This window comes from Bos javanicus, chromosome 22 (assembly GCF_032452875.1).
Source record: "Bos javanicus breed banteng chromosome 22, ARS-OSU_banteng_1.0, whole genome shotgun sequence".
NCBI classification, from domain to species: domain Eukaryota; kingdom Metazoa; phylum Chordata; class Mammalia; order Artiodactyla; family Bovidae; genus Bos; species Bos javanicus.
In genome coordinates this window covers 37,973,668-37,999,377 of record NC_083889.1, presented here as the reverse complement: position 1 = coordinate 37,999,377, position 25,710 = coordinate 37,973,668, and the positions used below count along the sequence as shown (strand labels likewise).

The 25,710-nt window shown below is 40.4% G+C and overlaps 1 protein-coding gene across 3 annotated transcripts in view; it reads left to right on the top strand.

Moving 5' to 3' along the window:
• The window catches only part of SYNPR (synaptoporin), a 298,386-nt gene that overhangs the window by 121,870 nt on the left and 150,806 nt on the right, over positions 1–25,710 (top strand). Inside the window, exon 1 of one of the 3 annotated variants that reach the window (XM_061396509.1) lies at positions 1,303–1,383. The exons of the other annotated variants lie outside the window; for them this stretch is intronic. Within the exon in view, the coding sequence (XP_061252493.1) occupies positions 1,360–1,383 (24 nt within the window). The 5' untranslated portion in view covers positions 1,303–1,359. Of the gene's footprint in view, positions 1–1,302; positions 1,384–25,710 lie in introns of those variants that run through there. 3 annotated transcript variants of the gene reach the window in all.

The window sequence follows — 25,710 nt, the reverse complement described above, 5'->3', positions numbered from 1 at the left end:
TACAGAACGAGACAATGGAAGACTGAGGCTGGAACCCTGACCCCTCATCAGGTTTGGTTGTCTGGTTGGTCCCCCGACCTCCTCGAGCTGTTATCGTGTGTTTGGAAGAGGAAGAACAGGAGGAAGGAGATGATGAGTGTTGTGATGCTTGTTGCCGTGCTGGTGCCATTGTGTGTGAGGCAGAGAGAGGGACCCAAGGAAAGACTCAGGACGGATTCTGAATTAATAACCACCAATGAAAAGTCTAGCCAGGTGAAGGGAGCTTCACACAAAAGATGAAGCAGAGATGCCTGGGCCAGCCTAACACTGTTCTTGTCCCCAGAGGAATCCTGAAGTAGGGAACTTGCTGGGAAAGAGGCTTGTGGATTTCTCCCTCCTTTGCTGTGGTGCAGACCCCCGAGAGGAGGGCCTCAGGAAGCTGGTGTGGAGAACATCTAACCTTTGGGAGCCTCCCCATGAATTCACTACCAATACCCCCCAATATGCTGTCTTGGGATGATGTGCACACTTTCTGGGCCAACCCCCTCCCGCAGAGGCCCATTTGTAGATAAAGCAGACCCAGGTCACACCGAAACCTTTTGAAACCTGCCAGGGAGACTTTTAAGTCACACTCCTGGGACAGAAAACCCACCAAGTCATCATTTGTCCTTTCCCCAGTAGCCAGAGCCTGAAAAGCCTGTCTTCTGGTGCCATCACCTTCCTCATTATTTAGGGTTGTGGTATGAATTTCCCAAAAAGGGATCAGGCATCACATCCAGACTTTTCCATAAAAACAGGGGCAATTTTTAAAACAAATACCTACCCATTTCCCTAATCTATGCAAATCTATTCATAAGGATTTTCTAAAACCACACTTCCCCCATGCACCCCAGACACAACAAAATCCAAGCTCCTTTTGATTTCCCAGTTTGTTTTTAAGCACTGGGTGAAGGGAGGAGGGGGCTTGCAGAGTCAAGGGGGAGCCTGTGCTCCCTGGGTGATGCAGGCGGCTTACTCAAAGCAGCCAGTCCCGCACTTGCAGTTGGGAGCAAAAAGCCAAGTGTGGGATGGTAACCACCTCCCACAAAGCAGGCAGCCTCTCACCAGAGGGAAGTATCAGGTTGCTGTACTTCGGCTGTGGGTTGTCACTGTCTAATAATATGACCGTTTTGCCATCTCTCTGCAAATAAGGCAGAAGCTGCTACCTGATTGGTATAACATCTCCCTTACCCTCCTCATTGATTTTCTCGTTCTCCTCCTTTGCTTCATAAAAAGAGGGACCAGTGGCTGGTGCTGTGGACAGAGAAGCTTGATTTTTAGTATGAGACAGCCTCTATTTTGTTTCAGGAGAGGGAAGTTGGATTATCAATTCTTTTGTAAATGTGTATGGTGATATTTGCTCCGGTAAGTTTCTCTCTCTCTTGATTTACAGCTGGTTGTGTGTGTGTTTGCATAGATTTAGACTGTACAGTCACTTATCTTTCCAAATATCATTTTTTGACATCTTTAGTGATAACGTCTTTTTTTTCTCTTACTATGCTTGCTTGTATTCATCTGTTTAAACCAAAGAGCTGTGCTGTGTGGTAGTCTGATGCTTATCTTGGTTGTTCAAGAATGTGTTGGGTGTCTTTGAACATAGTAAGGAAACTATTAAAGCCAACTTATATCTGGCTTCATAAAAATGTAATGTCATTCTGCCTCCCACCAGGAGTGTTTAATGTCTTAAGTATATTCACTGTGCCATAACCTGCCTGCATACCATTTTAATTAAAGTTTCTTCCTTAGTGTCAGAGCAAGAATTTCTTAAACTCCATAAATAGCTGATAAATATTGTGTGCTGTGCCAAAAGGGCTATGCTGACTTCATGAGGTCTTAAACCAGAGTAGGCTGGATGAGTTTTCTCTTAAGATCAGGTATGTGCACCTTGAAAAGAACTGAATTTATGGAACGTGTTCAGATCATTACTCCAGAATTCTGTGAAAAGATCTAATGGTTGAGTGGCTGTTGCTCCTCTTCCGTCTTTCTTTGAGCTGTGTACTTGTGCCACCATCTGTCAGATGCCCAGCCCGGCTCTCCTGTTTCTATGTCTGATGCTGATCAAGAGAGAAGTTGCTGTTATTAAATTCATACCAGTGCAAATCCATGACCTGCTCACCACTGCTGGTTATGGTTTTTACAAGGCATTACCTGGTTAACTGCTTAACTGCTTTTTTTTTTCTTTTTTCCAGAAAGTGTTAAAGGATCTGAATTCTTTGCTGTTAATTCAGAAGTCTGAGAGAAAGTCTATTGATATAATTATCCTAGACAGAGATGATAAGATGATTAAGTAATTGCTCTAATGGAAACAAACTGAGGCTTTCATCTTCTCTTTTTGTTACACAGACAACAAATCTGCATTGTCTTTTGTTCATGGTGAAATGGATTAGAGAATACATTTATAATGAAAGTTAAAGCATCATTGAATAAGAAGCAAAAGGGGTAGTTCTATTTTTCAGAGATTTTGAAAGTAAAGTTGGGAACGTCATGTGTGAATAGACCTCTTAGGCATAGAATCTTTTCCATAAGAGCCATGATTCAGATCCTGAGGTTGTCTAGGAGCAGCTCATGGAAATAGTGTCTAGGAATCTGGAAATGTGGTCCTCACATCTTCTTTTGAACATTCAGCCCCTCACACACTCTTTGTAAGCTGGAACGAAACTACTCATTCTGACAAACAGATTTTTAAATTTTGGTTAATCATGTTCAGCCTCAAAAATCCTCCAATAATTTTTTTTAAAAAAAGCTATTATATATTTTTAAAAAATCCTCCAAACCCATATGAACTTACATTGCCTCTTATTGATCAAATAGGCATGTTCCTAGTGTCAACAGTATTAGATGGCATAAATCCTCATGGGAACCAAGTGTTCCCTAGCTGATAATTTGTTGAAAAAAGAAAGCTTTAATCCTTGGGCTGTTGGCATTTAGTACTAAGTAAACTCAACAGCACTGAACATCTGTCCTCATCTTCCCAACACCCACTCCCCCAATGGATCCCTTAATATTTTTGTCATCTTTCTCTTTACGTGGCTGTCGTAACAGGTTATGTACAAAATTGTTAGGTGTAAAAAGAGTTGATTGTCCTCTGAAGCTGTTCAGTAATAGAAATGAATGCAGATGTGAGGGGGTGGCACCCTGCAGGTGAAAGCATCTTGTCTTCTAGGTTACCAGTTGACAAAAGTGTTAGGGCTCCAAGCAGGCTCACATCCACTGACAGAGGAAGAGCAATGGGGCATCTGTGTCTTGAAGACATCAAGACCTTTTGTGTGACTGAGGATTAGCACGCCTGGTCTTAAAAGCATCCCTTTGGAGAAGTCCAGAATGCCATATCCCTCCAGTAATGTTGTAATCTCTTCCAAGGAATAGAAATTTGTGCCACATTGGGAATAACAACGGGAATTTTTATTTCACTATGAGACCATTTATTCTGTTTAGCAAGATAAAGAATGCATCCGTCATTTCCATTCGGTAAGTGCCTACTGTATACCTGGCACTGTGCTAAACACTGCATGGCTTGTTTCCTTGAATCTTCACAGCCATCCCAGGATGGAGATCGTATTACCTCCCCGTTTTACAGATAAGAAAACAGAGACAGAGGGCAAGTTTGAGGCACACACACAGTGATAATGATGAAACTCAGAGCCAGGCAGACTCATTCTGGAGTCAAGCTCTTCATCGTTCCCCTCAGTCAGAGTTTCACTTCATCAGTACAATCTACAGGCAGTCTGCAGTGATTTGCAGGGGCTTACAATAACACCCCATATTTTATTAGTGCTTTTCTCTCTTTTAAAACTGCATAGCCTCCTTCTCAGGCTGTGCTTTTGTGACTACAAGCAAATTATGTATTTGTAACTGGAGAATGTGTATTGTATTTCCACTCAACTACAAAGATGTGGATGTGACGAAAGGGAGCCAGACTAGGGAGAGCTATATGCAGTAGTAGCTAAATTAAGGTAGCTTTTAAAATTGATCATAAGAAATTCATCTCTTTGCTTTTCAATCTTTCGAACATAGAGTCAAAATCAAGATGCAATGATAACATACATATCAATACTTCAAGGCATCTGTTTGTCACTGAGAGAAAATATAAAAAGCAGTTGCTGCTGAATTGATGTATTTGTGGAGGATTTGTAGAATTCTCACCTTTTTTTAATTCACCCTCAGCATTATTTTCTTGCACTTTGTGGTCAGCTGGAAAGCACGGAGGTGGCCCTTCAGGTAGAATATTGCAAAGCATCTATACCACCTGAGTAATTAAAAAATGAAAACAGCTGCCGATAAGCATGATGAGAAGCGTGACAAAGTTGAAATTCAGAGGTCCCAGATGTGTTCTTTTGCACCTGAGCACTGAACCCCCCCCCCATTTGAAATTCATTTAATCCAATAAAATTCAAATGGATCTTTTGGGAGGAAAATGCAACTGACATAGAATCAATATGTTTGAGATTTCTCCCCCACTGGCAGTTTTCAGGCTAGAGGCAGGGCACACCTTTCATAAGGTGAACCTGTGAAATGCTGCATTTTTTCCCACAATGAGAGAGATTGTGATTGATGAAAATGTTGCTAGAAGAGAGAGAACTGAGCTTAGGACACTCTTGCTCTGTTTCACCCAAAACCAGAGGGATCTAAAAACACAAGCAAACAAATAAACAGAAACAACCCATCACAAACTGGGAGGATTAAAAGTCCAGTTTTGAAGTGTTGACACGATATTGACTTCTTGGTCAATATGGACTGCCGCATCTACTAGTGTTAGCTTTTGAGTTATTTCTAGTGAATTAAGAGTTCAGAGTAAAGTGCCCAATAAAATGTTTCCAGAATGACTGTTATTTTTGTCAGAGGCAAGGTTAGTAACTATCAATTCTCTATTACCTCTTTCCCTTGCTCTTGAAAAATAATAATTGTGTGGTTAATCAGGGTGTTGTATTATAGCCAGTGAGGAAAAAGAAATTTAAATCAACCTGTTGTTTCCAACAGCATTTATGGGTTTTAAATATATGAACAATCATCACATGAGCACTTTTAAAAACATAATGTTGTTTTCATCCACAGTGTTTATCAGATATAAGCTTACCCCTTCACACTAAACTTAGAGACAGTTTTATTAAGTGTTATCATATGTCAGTCTTCATCTACAAGATAGATGTTTCTTCCCAGAGGTGACCAAATCCAATATAAATCACATAGAGATTGTATTTCATCTTACCTACATTCCCTTCTGCCTTTTCTTTGGCCGTGGATGTGTGTACTTAATCATGTTGATCCTTAAGAGCTTAAAAACGATCTATTAAGTATGGAGGAAGCATCTGGTGTTAAGACATAATGTGTTGGATGAGGCTTGAATTTGTCATCAAACATTCTGAGCTAGTGTACAAACAGAGCTGGTGGTCCTGTTCCATACTTGTCTAAGAAAATGGAATCAGGGAGAATTTTGAGCCTGAAAGGAGCACATGAACTATTCTGTCTTTCAGAAGAAGCTCTTGGTCATTGGTGTGCCTTTGAATCTTTAAAAGACTAAGGTTGAATTGAAAATGGAAACACCTCAGTCTCTCTACTCTGCAGACTAATGGATCTGCATAATTAATTTATTTTACAGTGATCATTTTTTAACACAGATTCTAGCCAAAAGTCTTAATGGGAAATGGTTCCTGGGCAACTTCAAACACATTCTCCTATGGCTTCTGGAAAGCTTATTCCCAGCACAGGGCAGTCAGTTCACTAGGGAGCTCTGGGTTGGCCAATATAAGTGTGTAATCATGTCATTAGGGTTTTTTGGGGGGACTGGCAGGTTGGGGGTAAAAAGTTTCTATTGATAGTCACCATGTGACTTCCTCAGCCCTGCTTACAGAATGTTTAAATCCTCCCAAAGTACCACACACTGTCTCCATGTAGGCTTTCTGGCAAAGACATGACAAATATTTTAGGCTTGTTTTATTTCTGGTAAAACATGGCCTTAAGAACATTCATGCCCAATATAGATTATTATTGTGAGCACTGTTTAAGTCGCCATGTTAACGGCCACATCTCAATGATGAACCTATATATCTTTATCTAGTTTTGGATAAGGGAGGAAAAGGGATATAATTTTTCAAAACCTATGACCTTCAATTTGCCTTCCTATGAAATTGAATGGTTGAGACCAAAAATATTTTTTTTTAGTTGAGGGCAGATTTGAAGGAAGGCTTGGAGTGTGACTTCATCAGGCTATTCTTACATTCAGCCAATATTTAAGGATGCCTGCCACATGCCAGGAACCCTGCTAGGCATGGGAGATACAGTGATGAACAGATAGACAAAATATCTGCGCTCCTAGAACTAAATGCCTTCATTTTCCACTTTCTCATCTAAACCTAGTTTCTCTTTCATGGCCAGGATGTGTCTTTCTAAAAGCATAATTGAACTGTTCTGGGAAGACATTTGCAGGAAAGATGTGCTTTTGGTCCTATGTGTTCGGGCTCGGTGAAGGAATGACAGTGAATGCGTTTCTTTACTGATGTGACGACTGTCCGGCTGAAAGGGAGTGCTCTGAAGAGGGTGGTTGGGGAAGCATTATTTATAGCTCCCAGGTATCCTCAGATTTGATAGGCTATTCTTACTCTTACCTGACTTTGGAAGAGAAAAGAAAAGCTCTGACAGAAAAGAAAAGTAAAGAAGCTAGAGGAGTAGACAGAGAAGGTGCCTAGAGGATATAAGATTTTCACTGGCAGTATGAATTAGTTCTGTCTGGCATTATCAAGTTCTCTGTGGGTGTTCATTCGCATGTTCATTCATTCAGAAAACATGTATATATATATTGGGTGTCTACTTTATGCCAAGTACAGCTCTAGATGCTAGAACACAGGAATACATAGATACACTAGCTTCTAAAACTCATGCAGGATTTCTCAACTTTGACACTATTAACATTTTTGACCCAGATAATTCATTGATGTTGTATGTATGTATGGCTGTTGTATGTATTACAGGGTATTTAGCTATATCCCTTGCCTCTACGCACTAGATGTCAGTAGCCAGCTGCCCCCCAACACACCATCAAGTTTGTGAGAACCAAACATCTCCAGGCAATGCCAAGTGACTCTTAAAATAAACTGAGTACTCACCACCAGTTTTGATGGAATCTTCCCTGAACATACCTACTTTTCACTGCATGGTTTACTCTAAGATTCTTAAGTGGTTTTCCCCAAATACTCTGTGCAACTTGTCTAACAAAGATAAGTAAGGCATCTCTAAGTCTTTCTTTTTACTACTATATTCCTTTTTTCTGTATAGCACTTTACCACCATGCTGACTTGCCTTACATTGTCTTATTGAATTTCAGAAATCACCAAAAGAGGAAATGGAAAATATCATAACCTTTTAATAGATGAACAAATGGACATTAAAATCATTTTATGCCCAAATGCTTGCAACTGATAATGGACAGAACCTAGATTCACACTCAGATGTCCTGACTCAAAAATCTAGAGTTTTTCTACAAAATTATATTGATAAAATTTAGTGAGAAAATAAAGGTAGGTATGTCTAAAGCACACAGGTCCTCTTTGAGGTTGTTTGGGAAATAATGGCAGTGTAGCAGCAGATGGAGGTCCACAGGCTTACTTCTTACTATTTGTTAACTGGGTGGTTTTGTCCTCAGTGCACATAGTGAATAGCAGCCTCCCTTCCTCATCCTCATCCTCAGTTGCCCAAGGAGCATGGAGTGATACATGGCAAAAGCCACAGGAAGCCTTAGAGATCAGTCTAGCAGAGTGGTTGGAGGACAGGTTTTGAAGTCAGATATACCTACTTTGCGGAGAAGGCAATGGCACCCCACTCCAGTACTCTTGCCTGGAAAATCCTATGGACGGAGGAGCCTGGTAGGCTGCAGTCCATGGGGTCGCTGAGGGTCAGACATGACTGAGCGAGTTCACTTTCACTTTTCACTTTCATGCATTGGAGAAGGAAATGGCAACCCACTGCAGTGTTCTTGCCTGGAGAATCCCAGGGACGGGGGAGCCTGTTGGGCTGCCGTCTCTGGGGTCGCACAGAGTCAGACACGACTAAAGTGACTTAGCAGCAGCAGTAGCAGCAGCATACCTACTTTATGAGTCAGCATCCCAGCAGGAAGAGATGACATCCTCAAACCATCTGACAGTGACAGTAAAATATTAAACCTTAATTTCTTTAAGTCAGAAAATTGAAGCCCTGCAAGGTGAGTTGCGTTTCTCCAGGCCCAATGGTGAATTCAGTGCAGAAAGGTGTTAACAGCAGAGCTCAGTTATTCTTCCAGCCCAATGAGCTGAAGAATCATTTCAGATGCAGAAAGGCCAGTTTATGGACCTGGTACATATGAGAAATATATGTGTTCTGAGTTATTACCAAATGTCTGGGTGCCTGAGATTGGACCCCAGTTTTTTTATTAATTAGGTATACCCAAGAATTTGGGGGGTTAGTTTAACTGTATTTCAGCCTCTTTAGAGGCTACAGGAAACATTGAGCTCCTGAATGGATCTAAAAAGCGTCATAGACATGGAGAGCACATCAAAGACAGGTAGTAGGTTGCAGTGGTGCTCTTCACATTTACTCATTAGCTTGGATCGATGTAGGGCTTTCACAGATGAGGGAACCTGGGCCCACATCCTTGCTCATCTGATGACTAACTGTTAAAAGATATCTGTCACTAGTGAGACCCTTGTCACTTTTGCCAAGATAAAAGGCATTCCAAGCATATTGCCGTAGTAAAATGCCCATCAGGAAAGTTGTCTTCTGCCTACATTGTCTTAAAGAATTGAACTTAGAAAGAGAGGAAGTATTATAGATCCAAATCTTGGCTCTGCCACTTACAAGTATGCTTGGTCTTAGACAATTCATTAGCCTTCCCTGAGCCTCAGTTCTCTTCATCTGTGAAATGGGAATAATAGGTCCCTTCTCCAGAGTTCTGGAGAGGATCACTTTCATATATGCTGTGAGAAAACCCTTTTGAGACCACACAGACTAGACAATAGTATCATTGTTTCCTTCCCTCTCTAATCAAAGTCTGCTGTGCTGCCAGTTTTCACTCGGTGCCCTTGATGAGTGCAAGAGGTGAGGGGGGATGTTTTCCCCAGTCTACCAAGAAAATGACTGCAGTAATGGGATGGGTCTAAAGTAGCCTAGAAATGGTTTCCTGGGTAATTCCATCTCAAGGGGAGATTTATGTTCCTATTATAAATTGCAGAGACAGAGTATCTTCAGTGAAGAATAACCATAATAAAACCAAATGCAATATGGATAAAGCAATTCCCTATGATCAGCTCAGCTCAAAGAATTCTTTTATATTTCCCTTTCTACTTCGTCGAAACCCTTTCCCTGCCATCTGTTCAGGCATAACCCATTCATTGTGAGAGGTTGGAAAAAGGGGGGTTCACACAACCTCTGACCTAGTAATTGTGTGGCCTTAACCCTCTCCTCCCTCCACATGATCCCAAAAGTCCCTCGGACAAACTGCCAGATCCCAGTTTTTTCCTCTGTGAAGATAAACGTTCAGGAAAGCCTCTTGCTGCCTTCTCTGAGTTTCTCATTGGCCCCTATTGTATGAAGTTCAAAGGCTTCTCATTTGTCGTATTTTATTTCATGAAAAAAAATGTTATTGGAGTATAGTTGCTTTACAATGTGTGTTAGTTTCTGCTGTATAGCAAAGTGATTCAGCTATACATATACATATATCCCCCTTTTTGGATTTCCTTCCCATTTAGGTCACCACAGAGCATTGATTAGAGTTCCCTAATCAATACACTATTGATTAGAGTGCTACTTACTAGGCTCTCATTCGTTATCTATTTTATACATAGTCTCATATTTTATTTACCTCAAAGCATCTCCAGACGTATTTTATCTGAAAACTCGGTTAACTCGTATTTTTTCCGGGAACATGCTCTGACTGATATTTATAAATTCCTCACTCTCCAAGGAATTTGGAAGACACCCCCTCCAAACCTCCCCCAGACCAGGTTCCCAACGTGGTTGCCTTTTCTCTCTCCCACTGCTTCTCTGCTCTGAGAGAGTGTTTCTCATCCTTTCTCCTCCCTGCGGGTCTCTTCAAGAAGGAAAGAATGTTTTCTCTATCGTTCCCTCTTTCATTTGTTCATACACTCCTTCATTTATGTTTCTGTTGTATTTATTGAGCAGCAACTGTGTGCCAGGTGTGGTGTTAAGATGCAGGATACAGAAGCGACTAAAGCAGATGTCGTCCCTACTCTCCTAAGATTCGCTGTCTAATGGGGGAAGAGGTAATTTAAAAGCCCCTCAAAAGTGACTTAATTATAATTGTAGTAAGTGCTAAAAATAAAAGCTAAGCCATCTTGGGTGCTAATTATGTGACAGGCACGGCTCCAAGTGTTTCATGCATATTAATTCATTTAATCCTTATAATGACTCTTTAAGGAGGTTCAAAGAGGGAAGGATTAGAGCCCATAAAATCCTGAAGGGCATGGACTCCTTTCATAAGTCTAGGAATATCAGAATGAGGGTCACACAGCAGTATGCTAAGAGTTCACGTATCTGACAATTAGACAGCGCTTACTGTTTCCCAGGCATTGTCCTCTGAATCTCACACAGTCTAATCCTTCCCAGCAGCATCCTGAGGGATCATTGTTAGTGTTTTCAAGATAGGGTAAAGGAGATGTAGGTGTAGCTACTTATTCAAGATCACACATTTTATAAGTGGTGATTCTGAAACTATAAGTTGGTGTTTTGGACCCCAACCTGGGCTCTTAAACACAGATAACCTGTGAAAGCCTGATTAGGACATTCCTCATTTGGTTCATATTCTAGAAAATACTCAACAATAGGGACAGAGTAAGAAATATAGTGATCCTTCTTGGAGTAAATTAGAGCTTGTGGGACCAGGAGTGTTGCATCCTTAAATATGTTTAAATCCTTGGGCATGTTTCAAGAGGGACAGCCAGCTGCTTCTGCAGCTTCCTATTCAAAGGATGGGATGGGGACAGCAAGCATTGGCATTGCCTGGGAGCTTGTTAGAAATGCAGAATCTCCAGTTGCACTTCATACTACTGAATATCACAATCCACATTTTGATGATGTCCACAGGGTTCACATGTACATTTACATGGTCGGCTCTAGAACAAGTCAAAAAACTGGGCTTCCAGCTCTGGTTGTGATGTGAACTGACCAGTTGTTTGATCTCCCCGATTTTCATTGTTCTGTGTCTTCAGTGGGGGACTTTAACCCTCCACATGAATGGAATCGAGGGTCACCCTATAGAAGAGCCTGGAGCTATTAGGAAGGAAGGTTCTCTAGAAGCTCTAAGTCTAAGCTCTAAGCTCTCTTATCTCCAGAATTGTTTTCTCTAGGCATGGACCACCTACATCAGAATTACCTGGGAAATTTATTTTAAATGATGCTTAAATTAAAGGTAGATTCCTCAAAGCAGCAATAAATGCCAAAATATGTGATGTAACAGTGTCTTCAAACATCAAGAGAAAACAACTGTCTAATTAACACTGAGTATCTTTCCTAAGGTATTTATCCAGAACAAAGATGCAGTAAAGACATCGTCAGATAAACATTAAATCACATTTAATTTTTACGTTTAATTAATCTTCTTTGGGGAGAAACTATCTCTGTGGAATGGTCCATCTAAACCCTGGTTTCAAATTCTGGCTCCCAATCCCCACTAGCTGTGTAACTTTTAATTAAGTGCCTTCTGTTAGTGAGGAAAGAAGTGAGGAAAGAATTCTCAGCATTGGTAGGGGGATGGAGGTGCTATTTTGAGGTTCTCAATAGTATATATAAGTGTGTGACATGCAGTACTACACTAAATAGAATATAATTATTATTGTTGAGTGAAATTTTGTAAGATCACTACCCTAAAATTATCTATATAATCATGACATAATTATGAAACTAAAGGCTAGTTGTTATAAAGGAAAAGCTACTTTGAATATTTTTAGAAGTGATGTTTAGGTGATTAGATAGCATCACCAGCTCAATGGATATGAGTTTGAGCAAACTCTGGGAGATAGTGAGGGACAGGGGAGCCTGTTGTGCTGCAGTCCATGGAGTCACAAAGGCTTAGCGACTGAACAACAACGGTAGCTTCTCATAACATTCATTCATATATTTATTCATTCAACAAACATTTAAGATTCTCCTAAGTGCAAGTAACTTCCACAGACACTGGAAATGCAGCAGTCTAATGTGTTACTCAGCAAGATGGAGATGGGGGACAGAAAGGAAAGAAAAGAAAATGTTAGGTCATGGAAAGAGCTGTGGAGAAATACAGATCAGGTAGAGAGGCTGAACTGTTCTTTCAAACCGTATTTTTATAAATCAAACTCAGCAATAAATGTATCAAGGGAAACTTCCAGAAATATTTTAGAAGTGTACATAACTATTTTTCACATTGGTGAATTTTAGGATTTTTCTCTTTAGGTTTTCTTAAAAATGAAGAGTCAGCCTCTTGGAAAATCTTAAATCAGTTCAAGACTTGATGACCAGTGGTACCACCTTTCCATCTTCCTAAAACTTGACAGAGTCATGCATCATTTCATGTGATACTAACAGTAACCCCAGGAAATAAATATATTAGCTATATATTGAGTTTTCTATCAAGGCAAGGAAACTATGGCTCAGAAAAACCATTTCAGTTGACTAGAGATTTATCTCTGGTACATGAAGATACACAGATCCTGTCTCCTCAAATTCAACGTGGACTCTACAATAAGACCTCTCCTTATTTGACAATCTCTGCAAAACCTTATAAAGTAAAGGTCAGGGCTCTAGGATATTGAATGCAGTGTAGGGACTCGTTGAGGTTATTTTAAGTTTAAGGTCTTACCATTATCTAAATATGACGGTACTGAGAATGAAAATGAAATAAATAATATAATGGCAAATGGAATTGATGAGGCATGGAACATCAACTTCAAAACAATTTGCAACAAAAGGCATTTGTCAAAACAACTTAAGTTTTAGAATGGGCTTTTAAAGCATTTTATTCCTAATACCTCTCCCTTAACATTTTCTGATTAAAATTCAGAAACATCTTATTTTTACTGACTCGAAATTGTAGTTACAGCCTAGTGAATTCTACCAGCTGAACATGCAAATGTACCTTGAAGATATAACATCCCTCCTTCTTATTCTGTTGCTAATTTACAAACAATGCTACAAGAACTGTAGTAATAAAATATTAGACATAATATATTAAAAGAGAAATATATTAAAAATGGATCTAACTTTTATGTTAACTGCTTCAGCTTAGAAAACAGTTGGGCTCCATTGGAACCCTGTTCACCTCTGGACTGTAGAACAGCCTCATTAATTTTCTCATCTTATAACACTGAGGTTAAAATTCACATTACACTGTTCAAACTCTGCTTGCAGCTATTTCTCTAATGAAACAATGAAATTTTCTACAGTCATAATTGGTTATGTTTTTGTTACTCACACACACAGTGCTACATTTTCCCCCAACTATACATGGAATATGATTCAGGAAACAATAGGAAACACCCAGTGTATTCAGCCGTCCTTGATGGCAGAACGATATAGTACACAAGGTTTGCTAATGTGTGTGGCCCCGAGGCCCTGGCAGCGCAAATATTTATCCAGAAACGTGTCAACTTAAGTGTAAGTTAAGATAGTCAGTTAAAAAGAAATTGGTTCATAAATAATGCGGTGTGATTGAAGGGCGATTTTCCTCATAATAATGATTTTAAAGACAGTAATGTTTTGAAAGCTCTTTAGCCTCTTTCTTCCAGCTCCTCAGAGCTAAGAGCTGTATAGTTCATCATGATGAGCCTTGATATCTGCCATGTGCAGATGGGTTGGTGATAGAAATCAGAAGATATCAAACGTAGGGAAACCTGGGCATAAGGTTTCCATCAAGTTAGGTGAATAAACTCTATAGAGCTGCTGTGCAACATTGTACCAGGGTCAACCGTTATATTGTAAACTTAAAAATTTATTAAGAAGGTAGAGATCATATTAAGTGCTCTATCCACAATTTAAAAATAGAGTAGAGGGACCTGATGGTGTTAGAAAATACTAATATTTTATATTTTGCAAACACAGTAGAAACTCACTCTTAAACTCACTCATTGCACTTGTTGGATTTATCACTGTTCTTTTTTCCCTCTTAAAAAAAAAAAAGTGTTAATTCCTATACATGTTGAATTCTTGTGGTAAGTTGGTACAGCCGTGCTCTGCTGAACCCACTAACTAATTTGTATATTTATTCACACAGTAAGCTAGTTGTACTAAACCTCAAGAAACATGCCCCCATTTTTTTCTTATTTTGTTTTGTATATAGTTATGTGTGTGTGCACATGTGTCTGTATCTTCAAATAATGTCAATATTAAATGCCAATTGTTTTATCCTATTCCCATTCAATTGTTTACTCTGAAATAGACGTCGAATAGCAAGTCCCTGTTCTTTTTACTGTCACTCCCTCATGTCTGAGTCATGATGCTTGGCCAAGAGTAGACCCTCAGTAAATGTTTGTTGAATGAATAAGAGACAACCATGTTCTCAGCAGGTACATTCTGTCGCATCAGTACTTTTACAACGCCTCAGGTGAACCCACTCTCCAACCAGCTGATTTCTCTTTGTTCTTTTTGTGTGTGTGTGTATGGATTGGTTTGCTTTTGTTTATCTGTTTAACCATGTTTATTTTTTATTGAAGTATAGTTGATTTACAATATTATATTAGTTTTAGGTATACAGCATTGTGATTCAGTATTTTACAGGTTGTTCTCCATTAAAAGTTATTATGGGATAGTGGCAATAATTCCCTGTGCTATACAATATATCCTGTTGCTTAACTGTTTTATGCAGAGTAGTTTGTATCTCTTATTTACCCCATATTTGCCCCTCCTTCTTTCCCTCTTCCCTTGGTAGCCACGTCTCTCCTTGGTTTTGTTTGTTTGTTTTCCCCTGCCTAGAGGTCCTTTTCCTCAAATCCATCCTGAAACCCCTCTCAGCTCTTATAAAATCGGGGCTGTCCACCCCAGGTGAGGACCAACGCTGCTTGGATTTTCTGCCAAAATTGGTAGACCCAGGTAAGCTTCCCTCTTTGCTGGCAGGCGCCTCAACAGCGGCCTCCTTTGGGCTGTGTTCACAGCCAGCCCAGCTGGGGGTTCAGCCAGTACTGTTTATTGCCCTGGGCCTTTGCTCATTTTCTTTATCTGCAGTTATCATTCTCCCAGCTAACGATGCCTTCTCTAGCTTGCCTCAGAGTACTCTCCAGGAGTTACCTGAGGCTCTGATACGCACCCATGCTTTCTTGTTTTCCCTCTCTGAGCACAAGAATTAGCCTCCTGAGATACTCCTCAGTGTTTTCTCTTTATCTAAACTCTGACTTGCCAAAGGTAATTTAGAATTCCAGTGAAGTTTTTTTCATTCTAGTAACTTCATTCTCTTGAATTGATATTTCCACTTAAAATGGTTCTTTTTTTATTATTTCATTTTTCTTCCTTAAAGTCCTAATAGGTCATTGTTTTTCCCCTAAGAACTTAAGGACATGTGAGAACTCACCAGATCATAGCAGGAGAAACACAGAAGGCTCATTTTAATGAGTTCTGCAGTGAAGTTTCTTACATCTGCTAAAATAAATTAGGTCAAAATAAGATTGAAGAGAGCTTCAAGTGCCCCGGCATCTAACAAACTGACTTGATTAGCTAGAAAACAGGAAGAAGTAGAAAGAGCTTGTAGAATAAGAAAGTCATTAAATTCCTACACTTAATAAAGGGTCAAAAATCTCAGTGGAGCAAATTCAAATTTGCATTACCTTAGAAAGAGAGAAAAGGTTCCCTGAGAAATTACACAAGCCCATAGAGCTCAAACCTGTTTATGGGCACATTGCTGCTACTGCTGCTAAGTCACTTCAGTCGTGTCCGATTCTGTGCGACCCCAGAGACGGCAGCCCACCAGGCTCCCCAGTCCCTGGGATTCTCCAGGCAAGAACACTGGAGTGGGTTGCCATTTCCTTCTCCAATGCATGAAAGTGAAAAGGGAAAGTGAAGTCACTCAGTCATGTCCGACTCTTAACGACCCCATGGACTGCAGCCCACCAGGCTCCTCCGTCCATGGGATTTTCCAGGCAAGAGTACTGCAGTGGGGTGCCATTGCCTTCTCCGGGGCACATTGACTATTTGACTAGTATTAGTCCAGGAAGGGTGAAGTCTTTACTGCTTGGATAATGTTCATGCCTGGCAAGTGGAAGGTTACATAATTAGATGCTTTAGATATTACTAAGCACAATAAATTTTGTATTCACTTGCCTGTCTTGTCTTTGTTTACTCTAAGTGGAAGAAATTACAACAAATTTCTTATGAATCATTCTCTCCTTTCAAGACTCTCAATATTTTTCTTACCTGGTCTACTCCTGATCCTAGATGTGCATGCACCTTTTGTGAAAATCATGGTATTTGGGGCCCTAAAACTTTGTTTTTGATATATGATAAGGTAGTTGACTTGTTACATTAATAATGCTGCATAAAATCTACTAACAAGTTTCCATCCTCCTTGCATTTTTGTGATTAACTTCATACCACTCCCCTCTATTTTTGTCTTTCTTCTCTCTCCCCTCCTCTCTCCTCCCTCCACCATAGAGTTTACGTATCAGTTAGTTTTGCTGCATAACAAACCACCCCAAAACTTCATGGCTTGAATCCTCACTGTTTATGTAGTTCACGATTCTGTGGGTCAGCAAGCTGGCCTGAGCTCAGCTGAGTAGTATGTCTACTGGTCTAGACCAGCTCACTCATCGTGCATCTGTGGCCGTTGTCTAGTTAACAAGCTGGTTCTCTTTCTAGAGAACCCTTCATCCACTTTTATACCTTCTTCAGTCAACTCTATTTTGGGGGTGATTTAATTGATGTCCATTCTTCCATCAAACTGTAAGGTCGTTGAAGACAGAAAGCCTCTACTTTTGCTCTTCAGTGCATTTACTGAACATAAGAGTGTCTAGTGCATGTTAAACACTCAATAACTAAAATATTTGAATGAGAAAATGAGTTAACAAATGCATGCATGAATGAATGAATGGCCATGTATTTTCTAGACCTGTGCTCATGGATAAATATGCAATAGATGTGGTTTCTGCCTTTAAGTATTTAAATCCTTGTTAGGAGGAGATATTGATATGTAAATTATAAAGTGTAAAGAGTCCATTAGAAACTTAAAGATAGAAGGGACAATTTTCCCTTGTAGTGAAGGGAAGGAAGGACAGGGAATGTGTACTAGTTTCCTGCTGCCACAAGGACCACAAATTACCACACACTTTATGACAAGATAACTGAAGTTTATCTTAGAGTTCTAGAGGTGAGAAATCCTTAAAATCAAGGTGTCTTTGGGCTGCATTCCTTCTGGAGTCTCTAGGGAAGAATTATCTTTCTTTGCTTTTTTCCAACTTATAGAGTCTTCTCCTGCATTTCTTGTGGCCCCTTCTTCTAGCTTCAAACCTAATAGCCTGGTTCAGCCATCTTCACATTCTCTCTCTCTCCCTCTCTGACCTCTGCTTTTGTCATCACATCATCTTCTCTGACCTGACCTACCTGTCTCTCTCTTATAAGGAGAGGGAGCTTATGCTTGCATTGAACCCACTCAGATAATCCAGTATAATCTGCCCATATCAGGGTCCTAATTTAATTATATTTGTGAACTCTTTTTTATCATGTATGATAATTATGTGGTAGGAGATTAGTATGTGGATTTTTTTTTTGGTGGAGGGTCATCATTCTGTCTACCACAAAATTATAAAGGAGTGCTGTAGAGACTTCCCTGTCAGTCCAGTAGTGAAGACTCAGTACTTCCAATGCCAAGGGCAGAAGTTCAATCCCTGTTTGGGGAACTAAGATCCCGAATTCTGCATGGCATAGCCAATCAATCAGTAAAGGAGTGATATAAGAATAGCTTCATGGAGACAGTGGCACTTGAACTGAGTCTTTAACATAAAAATAATGAAGGTACTGTAGGAAAAGACAGACATATATGAAGGCTTATAGGCAAAGAATGGCTAATAATTCGGTAGCATGGGTTGTAAGTAGGCAATGGCACCCGACTCCAGTACTCTTGCTTGGAAAATCCCATGGACGGAGGAGCCTGTTAGGCTGCAATCCATGGAGTCGATAAGAGTCGGACATGACTGAGCGACTTCACTTTCACTTTTCACTTTCATGCATTGGAGAAGGAAATGGCTTGCCTGGAGAATCCCAGGGACGGGGGAGCCTGGTGGGCTGCCATCTATGGGGTCGCACAGAGTCAGACACGACTGAAGTGACTTAGCATAGCATGGGTTGTAAGTAATTTGTTGTTCACAGGAAATAATAAGAGATGAGACCAGAGAGGGAGGCACAGGCCTGAAGACAGAAAGCCTTGCCTACTTTATCTGGTATGCAAAGGAGGGCCATTCAGTGGTGATAATGGGAAAAGGGAGGCAAGTCAAACTTGCATTGTGGAAAGATAGGCCTTGCAGCAGAATGGAGCCTAGATGTACTGGGGCGAGACTGGAAGCAGGTACAGTGGATAGGCGATCACACCGTTACTCTGAGCCAGTGGTGATGGTGGCCCGGAACCAAGCAGGAGCAAGTGAATAGAGAAGCTCTGGTCAATATTAGGAATTCAAAACTGACAAAGCCAGGTGACTGAATGGATGAGATGAAAGAGGAATACAGGAGGGTTCTCAGGTTTTTTACTTTGATGATGGAACAGAAGGAGGTACCATTGGGCTGAGATGGAAGATATCTCAGAGGAGACCGTTCCCGTGGATTTTAGGAGTCACCTGAAAAGGAACATAGCCTTTAAATACTCATTAAACCCAGAGTCTTAATGCCCTACCAGGTAAATGGATTTGTTGTTTCATTCCCAGTGTTTCACTGAACTTGTAGCATTAAGAAATGAGAACATTATGATAATCATGATCATTAGATATCTGCTTCCCATGAAGCAAGCTCTGTATTATCCAGTTCTTTTCTATTAACACTTCCCTCTGGCATTTGTCAGCCATTTCTTCCCAGGGAACATAAACACATCAGCCGATAAAAGCCATATGCCACAGCTTCCTCCTTTTACTTGAGCAAATCTGACACCTTTTTACATCTTTGTTCTGACCTTTTCCTGGGCTTGTGTCAAAATGTCACTTCTCATCCTTTGGTGAGAACCCCACAGACCATTGGTTCTCTTAGGATTTGGGATTGTATCCCAACATCTGCCAGATATGATGGAAAGGTTCAGTGAGATCAAAAGAGCCAGGGTGCCCCCAGGTTCTCGTCCAAGGGCAGTTTCTGCTTGTCTCTGATAGCTTCAAGGTAGAGATGAAGTTCAAAAGGAGAATGTCCCTGGATTTGGCTAAGAATTCAAGTCAGACAGTCTGGGGTTTGACCCATGGCTTTACCAAGTACTCTTGTATAATATAAAAATCCCCATGTTATGACCCTCAGTTTCCCCACTGCAGAACCAGGATAGTACCTACCTTGCAGGCATGTTGGGGTGATCATTTGAGATAATGCATCTAAAGCACTCTGTCCAAGTCTGGCATGCAGGAAATAAATTACTTGGATAAATAAAAAGCAGATGTCATATGGTAAATGCAGACTCCTAATGAAGACCTGCCTGGTCCTGCCTCAAGCCTCCTCTCATACTATTCCTCACACAAGACAGCTGCAACAGCTTCATTTCATTCTTCCAATATGCCAGGCTCTGGTCCTTCTTGTGATCTGCCCGGGATGCTCCCTCCATCTATCTGTAACTGCTCCCAAGGTGAGCTTCTATTTAGTCTTTAGGCTTGAGTGTTCCTTCCTTAAAGAAGCCTTCCCTGTTCACCTTATCACCTAAGAAAGCTCCACAGTTATTCCATCACTGTACCTGCTCAAGTCTTCATTTCCTTTATTACAATTTAGGATGAGTTTATTCATTTATTGCGTGTTGCTCCCATCGTAGTTTAACCTCCAGGAGAACAGCATCAATATCATCAAGATGTGTCTATCTCTCTATCTACGTATCTCTAGCACCTACACACCTGGCACTTAGTGGGTAGACAATAGATATTAAATTTAGACATTTTTTTTTTATTTTAAGGAAAATATTCACAGACTTGTGATAAAATTGCCTTTGATAAAAGATGGTTCCAAGAAAAGCCATATTTCAAATAAAACCTCCAGTTCAGTGCTGTGAATTTATACTCATTAACATCTAATTTAGGTTGCTGAGTTACCCTTTTTTCTCAGATCATAGGGAACCAGATTCCTTAGAGTCACTGGTAACAGAGATCACTGAGCTACCGTTCCTGAACTGTGTGTTGATGAGAAATGAGCTGGGACTTGTCTCTTTCAAATGATGATATCCTCTCACATTTATTATGACCAGGAAGAAATGAAAACATGAGACTGGGAAAGGATATTTCCTGCATACTTCAGTGTGCACCCATTAAAATATGCATTTCCAACCAGTCTCTGCTGAGGAAGCCACGCACTGTAAGGCTCGATGCTGTCCCGTTGGCCTCTCAGGCATGCCTTCCAGTTTCCTGTGAGGGAAAGTGTGCCAGTGGGCAGCATCCACCTCCAGCGCCATCAGGGAAGTGGGTGGAGGTCATGGTCTGCTGTTCCTGCTGGGGTCCTCTGCTCTGCAGACGCAAAAGCTCTGATGCCACGGCCACTGCTAACAACAGTCCTCAGAGATCAGCTTATTCCATTAGAAATCAATTCCACGCCACACAGAGTCACCAAGGTCTCCTGTGTGCCAGTAGGTCTCCCGAAAGGATTCTGCCTCTTCTAGAGTTGAGGGAATAAGAGGAAGCTGCTGGTTACTGTGGAGCATTGTATACTTTACAGTGAATTGATTTTCTTTCAGGTTAAGCCCCCTTTTAAGAAGCAGCGTGTCCCCCCTCTCCCCTGCCTCAAATAAGTCTAGATCCAGCATTTTCATAGTAGTCAGATTTCTGGTGCATATGGAAATAGATAAAGACATAATTCTAAAAGAAGTGATTTATGATGAGTGTTGGGGAAATTTGGAAGAAGTGGAATCAGAAACCTCAGTTGGCAGGGGATGGGGGAAGGGGGGGTGCCTTGGAAAGAGTACTTGTCTGGAAGACAACTGCTGAAAGAATGCGAAGGCCAGGTTTTAGTAGGAGGTGTAGATGGTCTGTCACCAGCTGTGGCACCTGCTAAGTTGTGCTTCTCTTTAAGAGCCTGAGATGTTTTATCACTGGGTGTGGTTTATCAGGGAGCCTCAAAGGGTCTCTGAATGCACAGATTCTATATGATAATTTTAAATACATGTGGAGATGAGAATTTCGCTGCAAAGTAAGTCCATCACCTTCAGTAGGTTCCCGAAGAGTAAACAGATGTCCAGCACTGCTCCTCAGGGATTCCCCTGGTCATCCCATCAGGTGACCTTAGATGACCGCTATCACCTTTTTCCCAAAACAGAATGGGAAATTATCTTATTCCAGCTTCCAAGATGATCCCACACCTCAGAATGCTGTCATTTAATTATTATAACTCTTAATCTATTTTTGTCATAGTTTCTGCTTTCTTTCCCTTATCACTTCAAATTTGATGTGGATGGATTTTCTTCTAACTTCTAGTTCTACTTATTTCTCTTCAGACTCTTACTTACACCCCTTCTGGTGGACATCCCCCTCCCAACCAGGTGCTTTAGTATAAACTTGTGTGCTCTGCCCTGATTGGAGGGAGATGACGGATGTATTTCCATTGTTCAGTAAATTTCTCTGCAATGCCTACTATGACCTAAGTATTGTGTTTACCCTGATGACAGTTCTGACATGTTCTTTATCAAAGAACTTTGACTCTGCTATTCTGTCCTCCTTTTTAGCTTCTTTCTGTGTGTATCTCTAATGTCCCAGAGGTGTGCTCTGGGTGTACTTGCATGGATTGAGGAGATTATTTAATTTACAGACATGATGTGAGTACTGCTACAGTATAAGGGATGCGAAGATAACCAAGAGATGGCCTCTGCCTTCACAGGGCTTCTTCTTGCCAAGCAAGGCAAGTAGCATCATGGCATTGTGCCCTTCTTTAATTCTCCTTTCATTTTTAGTTCATTTCTTTCTGCCGCTTCAGTAGGTAGTCAAACTTCTTTTCCTGGTTCCTCAAATTCCTAATCTCCTCCTTCACTTCCCTTCATTGTTTGCTTTCACTTATTTATCCATCTGCTAAGAAAATTAAAGCCCTTCTACATAGATCTGCTCAATTTTCCTTCTTTCCAACTCAGTGTAATTCCCTAGCACCCCATCCAGTGACTACTTCCTGTCTCTTAGAGGAAGAACTTTCCCTCACACTCATAAAATGCTATTTTATTGGCATCTACTACTGGCAAAGCAGTTTTTACTTACATCTCTATTCCCACATCTTCCAGTTTTCTCTAGGCCATGAAAATCTCTTCTTTTAGAAATGTGTCACCTTTTTTTTTTTTTTTTCCTGGCATAACCATCTTTGTGTCCCATGAACAAATAAGATGACTGTCTGCTGGTATTTTAACCTTGCTAGATGTGTTAAAAAGTAATTTAAGTTTAACTTGGGAGCCAGAAGCTAAAATGTTTAGAAAAGGTCACTCTGTCTTTTAGTTCCACACTCACTACATGGCTACATATTTGCAGTGCTGGAGTTGGGATAATATTTCTGTTTGTACTTATGGGTGTGGTCTGTATGAACTCCACTTAACAACTTTAGTACTCAGAAACTAAAGCCAATCTATTGAATATTATGTATATAATATTTTATGTATTTTATTACTTTTTGAATTGAATCAATAGAAAGACATTATTGAATGATGTTGGGAATTTTTGTCTTGTTGTCTAGGAAATAATGTCCTTTACATGGAATGTATAGTCTTTTAGGCTGTGGTGTTCTTTTGTCTCATTAAAACATAATGAAATAAAGCTGCTCTCTCATAATGGGGCTTCTGCCCTAAATGGATTCTGTCCTAAATGGATTCTTGGAATAATAAATAAAAGATCATTAAGAAAGAAAAGGGAATGTATTTTCCTCTAAGTCCTGCAGTATTATAATAATAAATGGAATGAGACTTCCTTACTTTTAAAAATGATCCTCTCAGAAATTTTAAGATTGTTCTTAAATACCCTTTAAAAAAACCTTGAAAACTGTTCAGGTATATGTTAGATTTTTTAAACTATTGAATTTTGACTATATACATCAACATATATGTTTAGTTTATAATATGGTCTCAATTTGTAAAGATTTTTGGTAATGGAAAATTTCAAACATATAAAAAAACAAAATAATATAATCAGCCTCCTTTTCCTCATCACTTAAATTCATAAGTAACAGTATTCTTTTTATACCCCCAATAATTACCCTCTCCCCAAGCATCAGATCATTTAACATATAATAAATTGGTATGTGTCTCTCAAAGGTATTGAAAATAAAAACACTAAATACCATTTCACCTATCTAAAAAATGAGCAATAGTTCAGTGTCATCAAAGATCTATAAATTTCCAAATATCTTAATCTCATAATATTTTTAAGTTTCCTGAAATCTGGATTTTTGATATATTTATTAAGACCTTTTAACCCATAAACTCTTCTCTCTGTGTCTCCCCTTCGCCTCTGTACATTTTTGTAATTTGTTGCTATTGTTCTTGAACAAATGGATGTTTTCACCTGGAGAGTTTCTCAAGGTCTGGATTTTGCTCATTTCATCCTTGTGATGTCATCTTACATGTGTCCTTCCCTTGCCTGTATTTTTTATAAATTGGAAGTTGGACATAGAAACTTGATCAAATCCAGGTGGTTTTTGTTGTTGTTGTTTTTGCAAAGAATACTTCAAAATTGGTGAGATCCTCTCCTGCGAGAGACACATATCTAGCTGCCTCTCCTTTGTGTTCTCAGTTATCATTGCTTAGATTAATTCATCAAGAGTTGTGTCTTAGCTTGGGCTGCTACAACAAAGTGCCACAGATTGGGTGACTTAAAGATTAGAAATTCATTTCTCACAGTTCTGAAGGCTGACAAGTCCAAGATCAACATGCTTGCTAGGTAGATTTCATTCTGAGGCTTCTTCTCTTGACTGTAAGTGGCTGCCACCTTGCTGTATGCTCATATGATCTTTCCTAAGTCCAAAATGTGATTTTTATTTAATTCTTTAAATTTTTTAATTGAAGAATAATTGCTTTACAGAATTTTGTGGTTTTCTATCATACATCAACAGCAATCAGCCATAGGGATGCCCATATCCCCTCCCTCCCAACCTATCTCCCGTCTTCCTCCCCATCCCACCCTTTAGCCTGTCACAGAGCCCCTGTTTGAGTTCCCTGAGTCATTCAGCAAATTCCCATTGGTTATCTATTTTACATATGGTATTGTAAATTTCTATGTTACTCTCTCCATACATCTCCTCTTCTCCCTCCTCCCTTCCCCCATGTCCATAGGTCTGTTCTCTGTATCTGATTCTTCATTGCTGGTGTTTCTTCTTTTAAGAACAGTAATCCTATGGGATAAGAGCCCCACCCTTAACCTCATTTAACTCAAATTACTTCTTTAGAGGCAACAACCCCAACTACAGCCATACTCCAGGGTTAGGTATTCAACATATGAATGCTGCTGCTGTTGCTAAGTTGCTTCAGTCGTGTAGGACCCTGTGCGACCCCAGAGATGACAGCCCACCAGGCTCCTCTGTCCCTGGGATTCTCCAGGCAAGAGTACTGGAGTGGGTTGCCAGTTCCTTCTCCAAGGCATGCATGCATGCTAAGACGCTTCAGTCATGTCCGACCCTGTGCGACCCTATGGACAGCAGCCCACCAGGCTCCTCTGTCCACTGGATTCTCTAGGCAAGAGTACTGGAGTGGGTTGCCATGTCCTTCTCCTGACATATGAATGCTGCTGCTGCTGCTGCTGCTGCTGGCTAAGTCGCTTCAATTGTGTCCGACTCTGTGCGACCCCATAGATGGCAGCCCACCAGGCTCCCCCGTCCCTGGGATTCTCCAGGCAAGAACACTGGAGTGGGTTGCCATTTCCTTCTCCAATGCATGAAAGTGAAAAGTCAAAGTGAAGTTGTTCAGTCGTGTCTGACTCTTAGCGACCCCATGGTCTGTAGCCTACCAGGCTCCTCCATCCATGGGATTTTCCAGGCAAGAGTACTGGAGTGGGGTGCCATTGCCTTCTCTGACATATGAATGGGGTGTATGTAAATATTCATTCCATAATAGGTTGCAAAATGGTGATATTCTAATTCTATTACCCCTTCTTCATTATTAGGTGAATAGTTCTATGAAGGGAAACATACTCTTCTCTACTGTTAATAAGGTCACATACTAGTAGTATTCTTTTTAAAAATTATTCATTTTTAATTAGAGGATAATTGCTTTCCAGTGTTGTGTTGGTTTCTGCTGTACAACAACATGAATCAGCTATAAGTGTGCGTATATCCCCGCCCTCTTGAGTCTCCTTCCCGCCCTTCTCAGTCATTACAGAGCACCGAGCTGAGGTCCTGCGCTATACAGCAGGTTCCCACTAGCTACTGTTTTACACATGATAGTGTATATATGCCAATCCTCCTCTCTCAATTCGTCCCCCTCTCCTTCCCCTGCGGTGTCCACAAAGCTGTTCTCTATGTGTGTGTCTCTATTCATGCCCTGCTAGCATTCTTAAAGAAAAGGCAAGATAAAAGATTGATGCTTCCCTTTCAGTGACTAGTTTCCTTTAAGTAGATTTGTTCACTAGTATCCTCTAA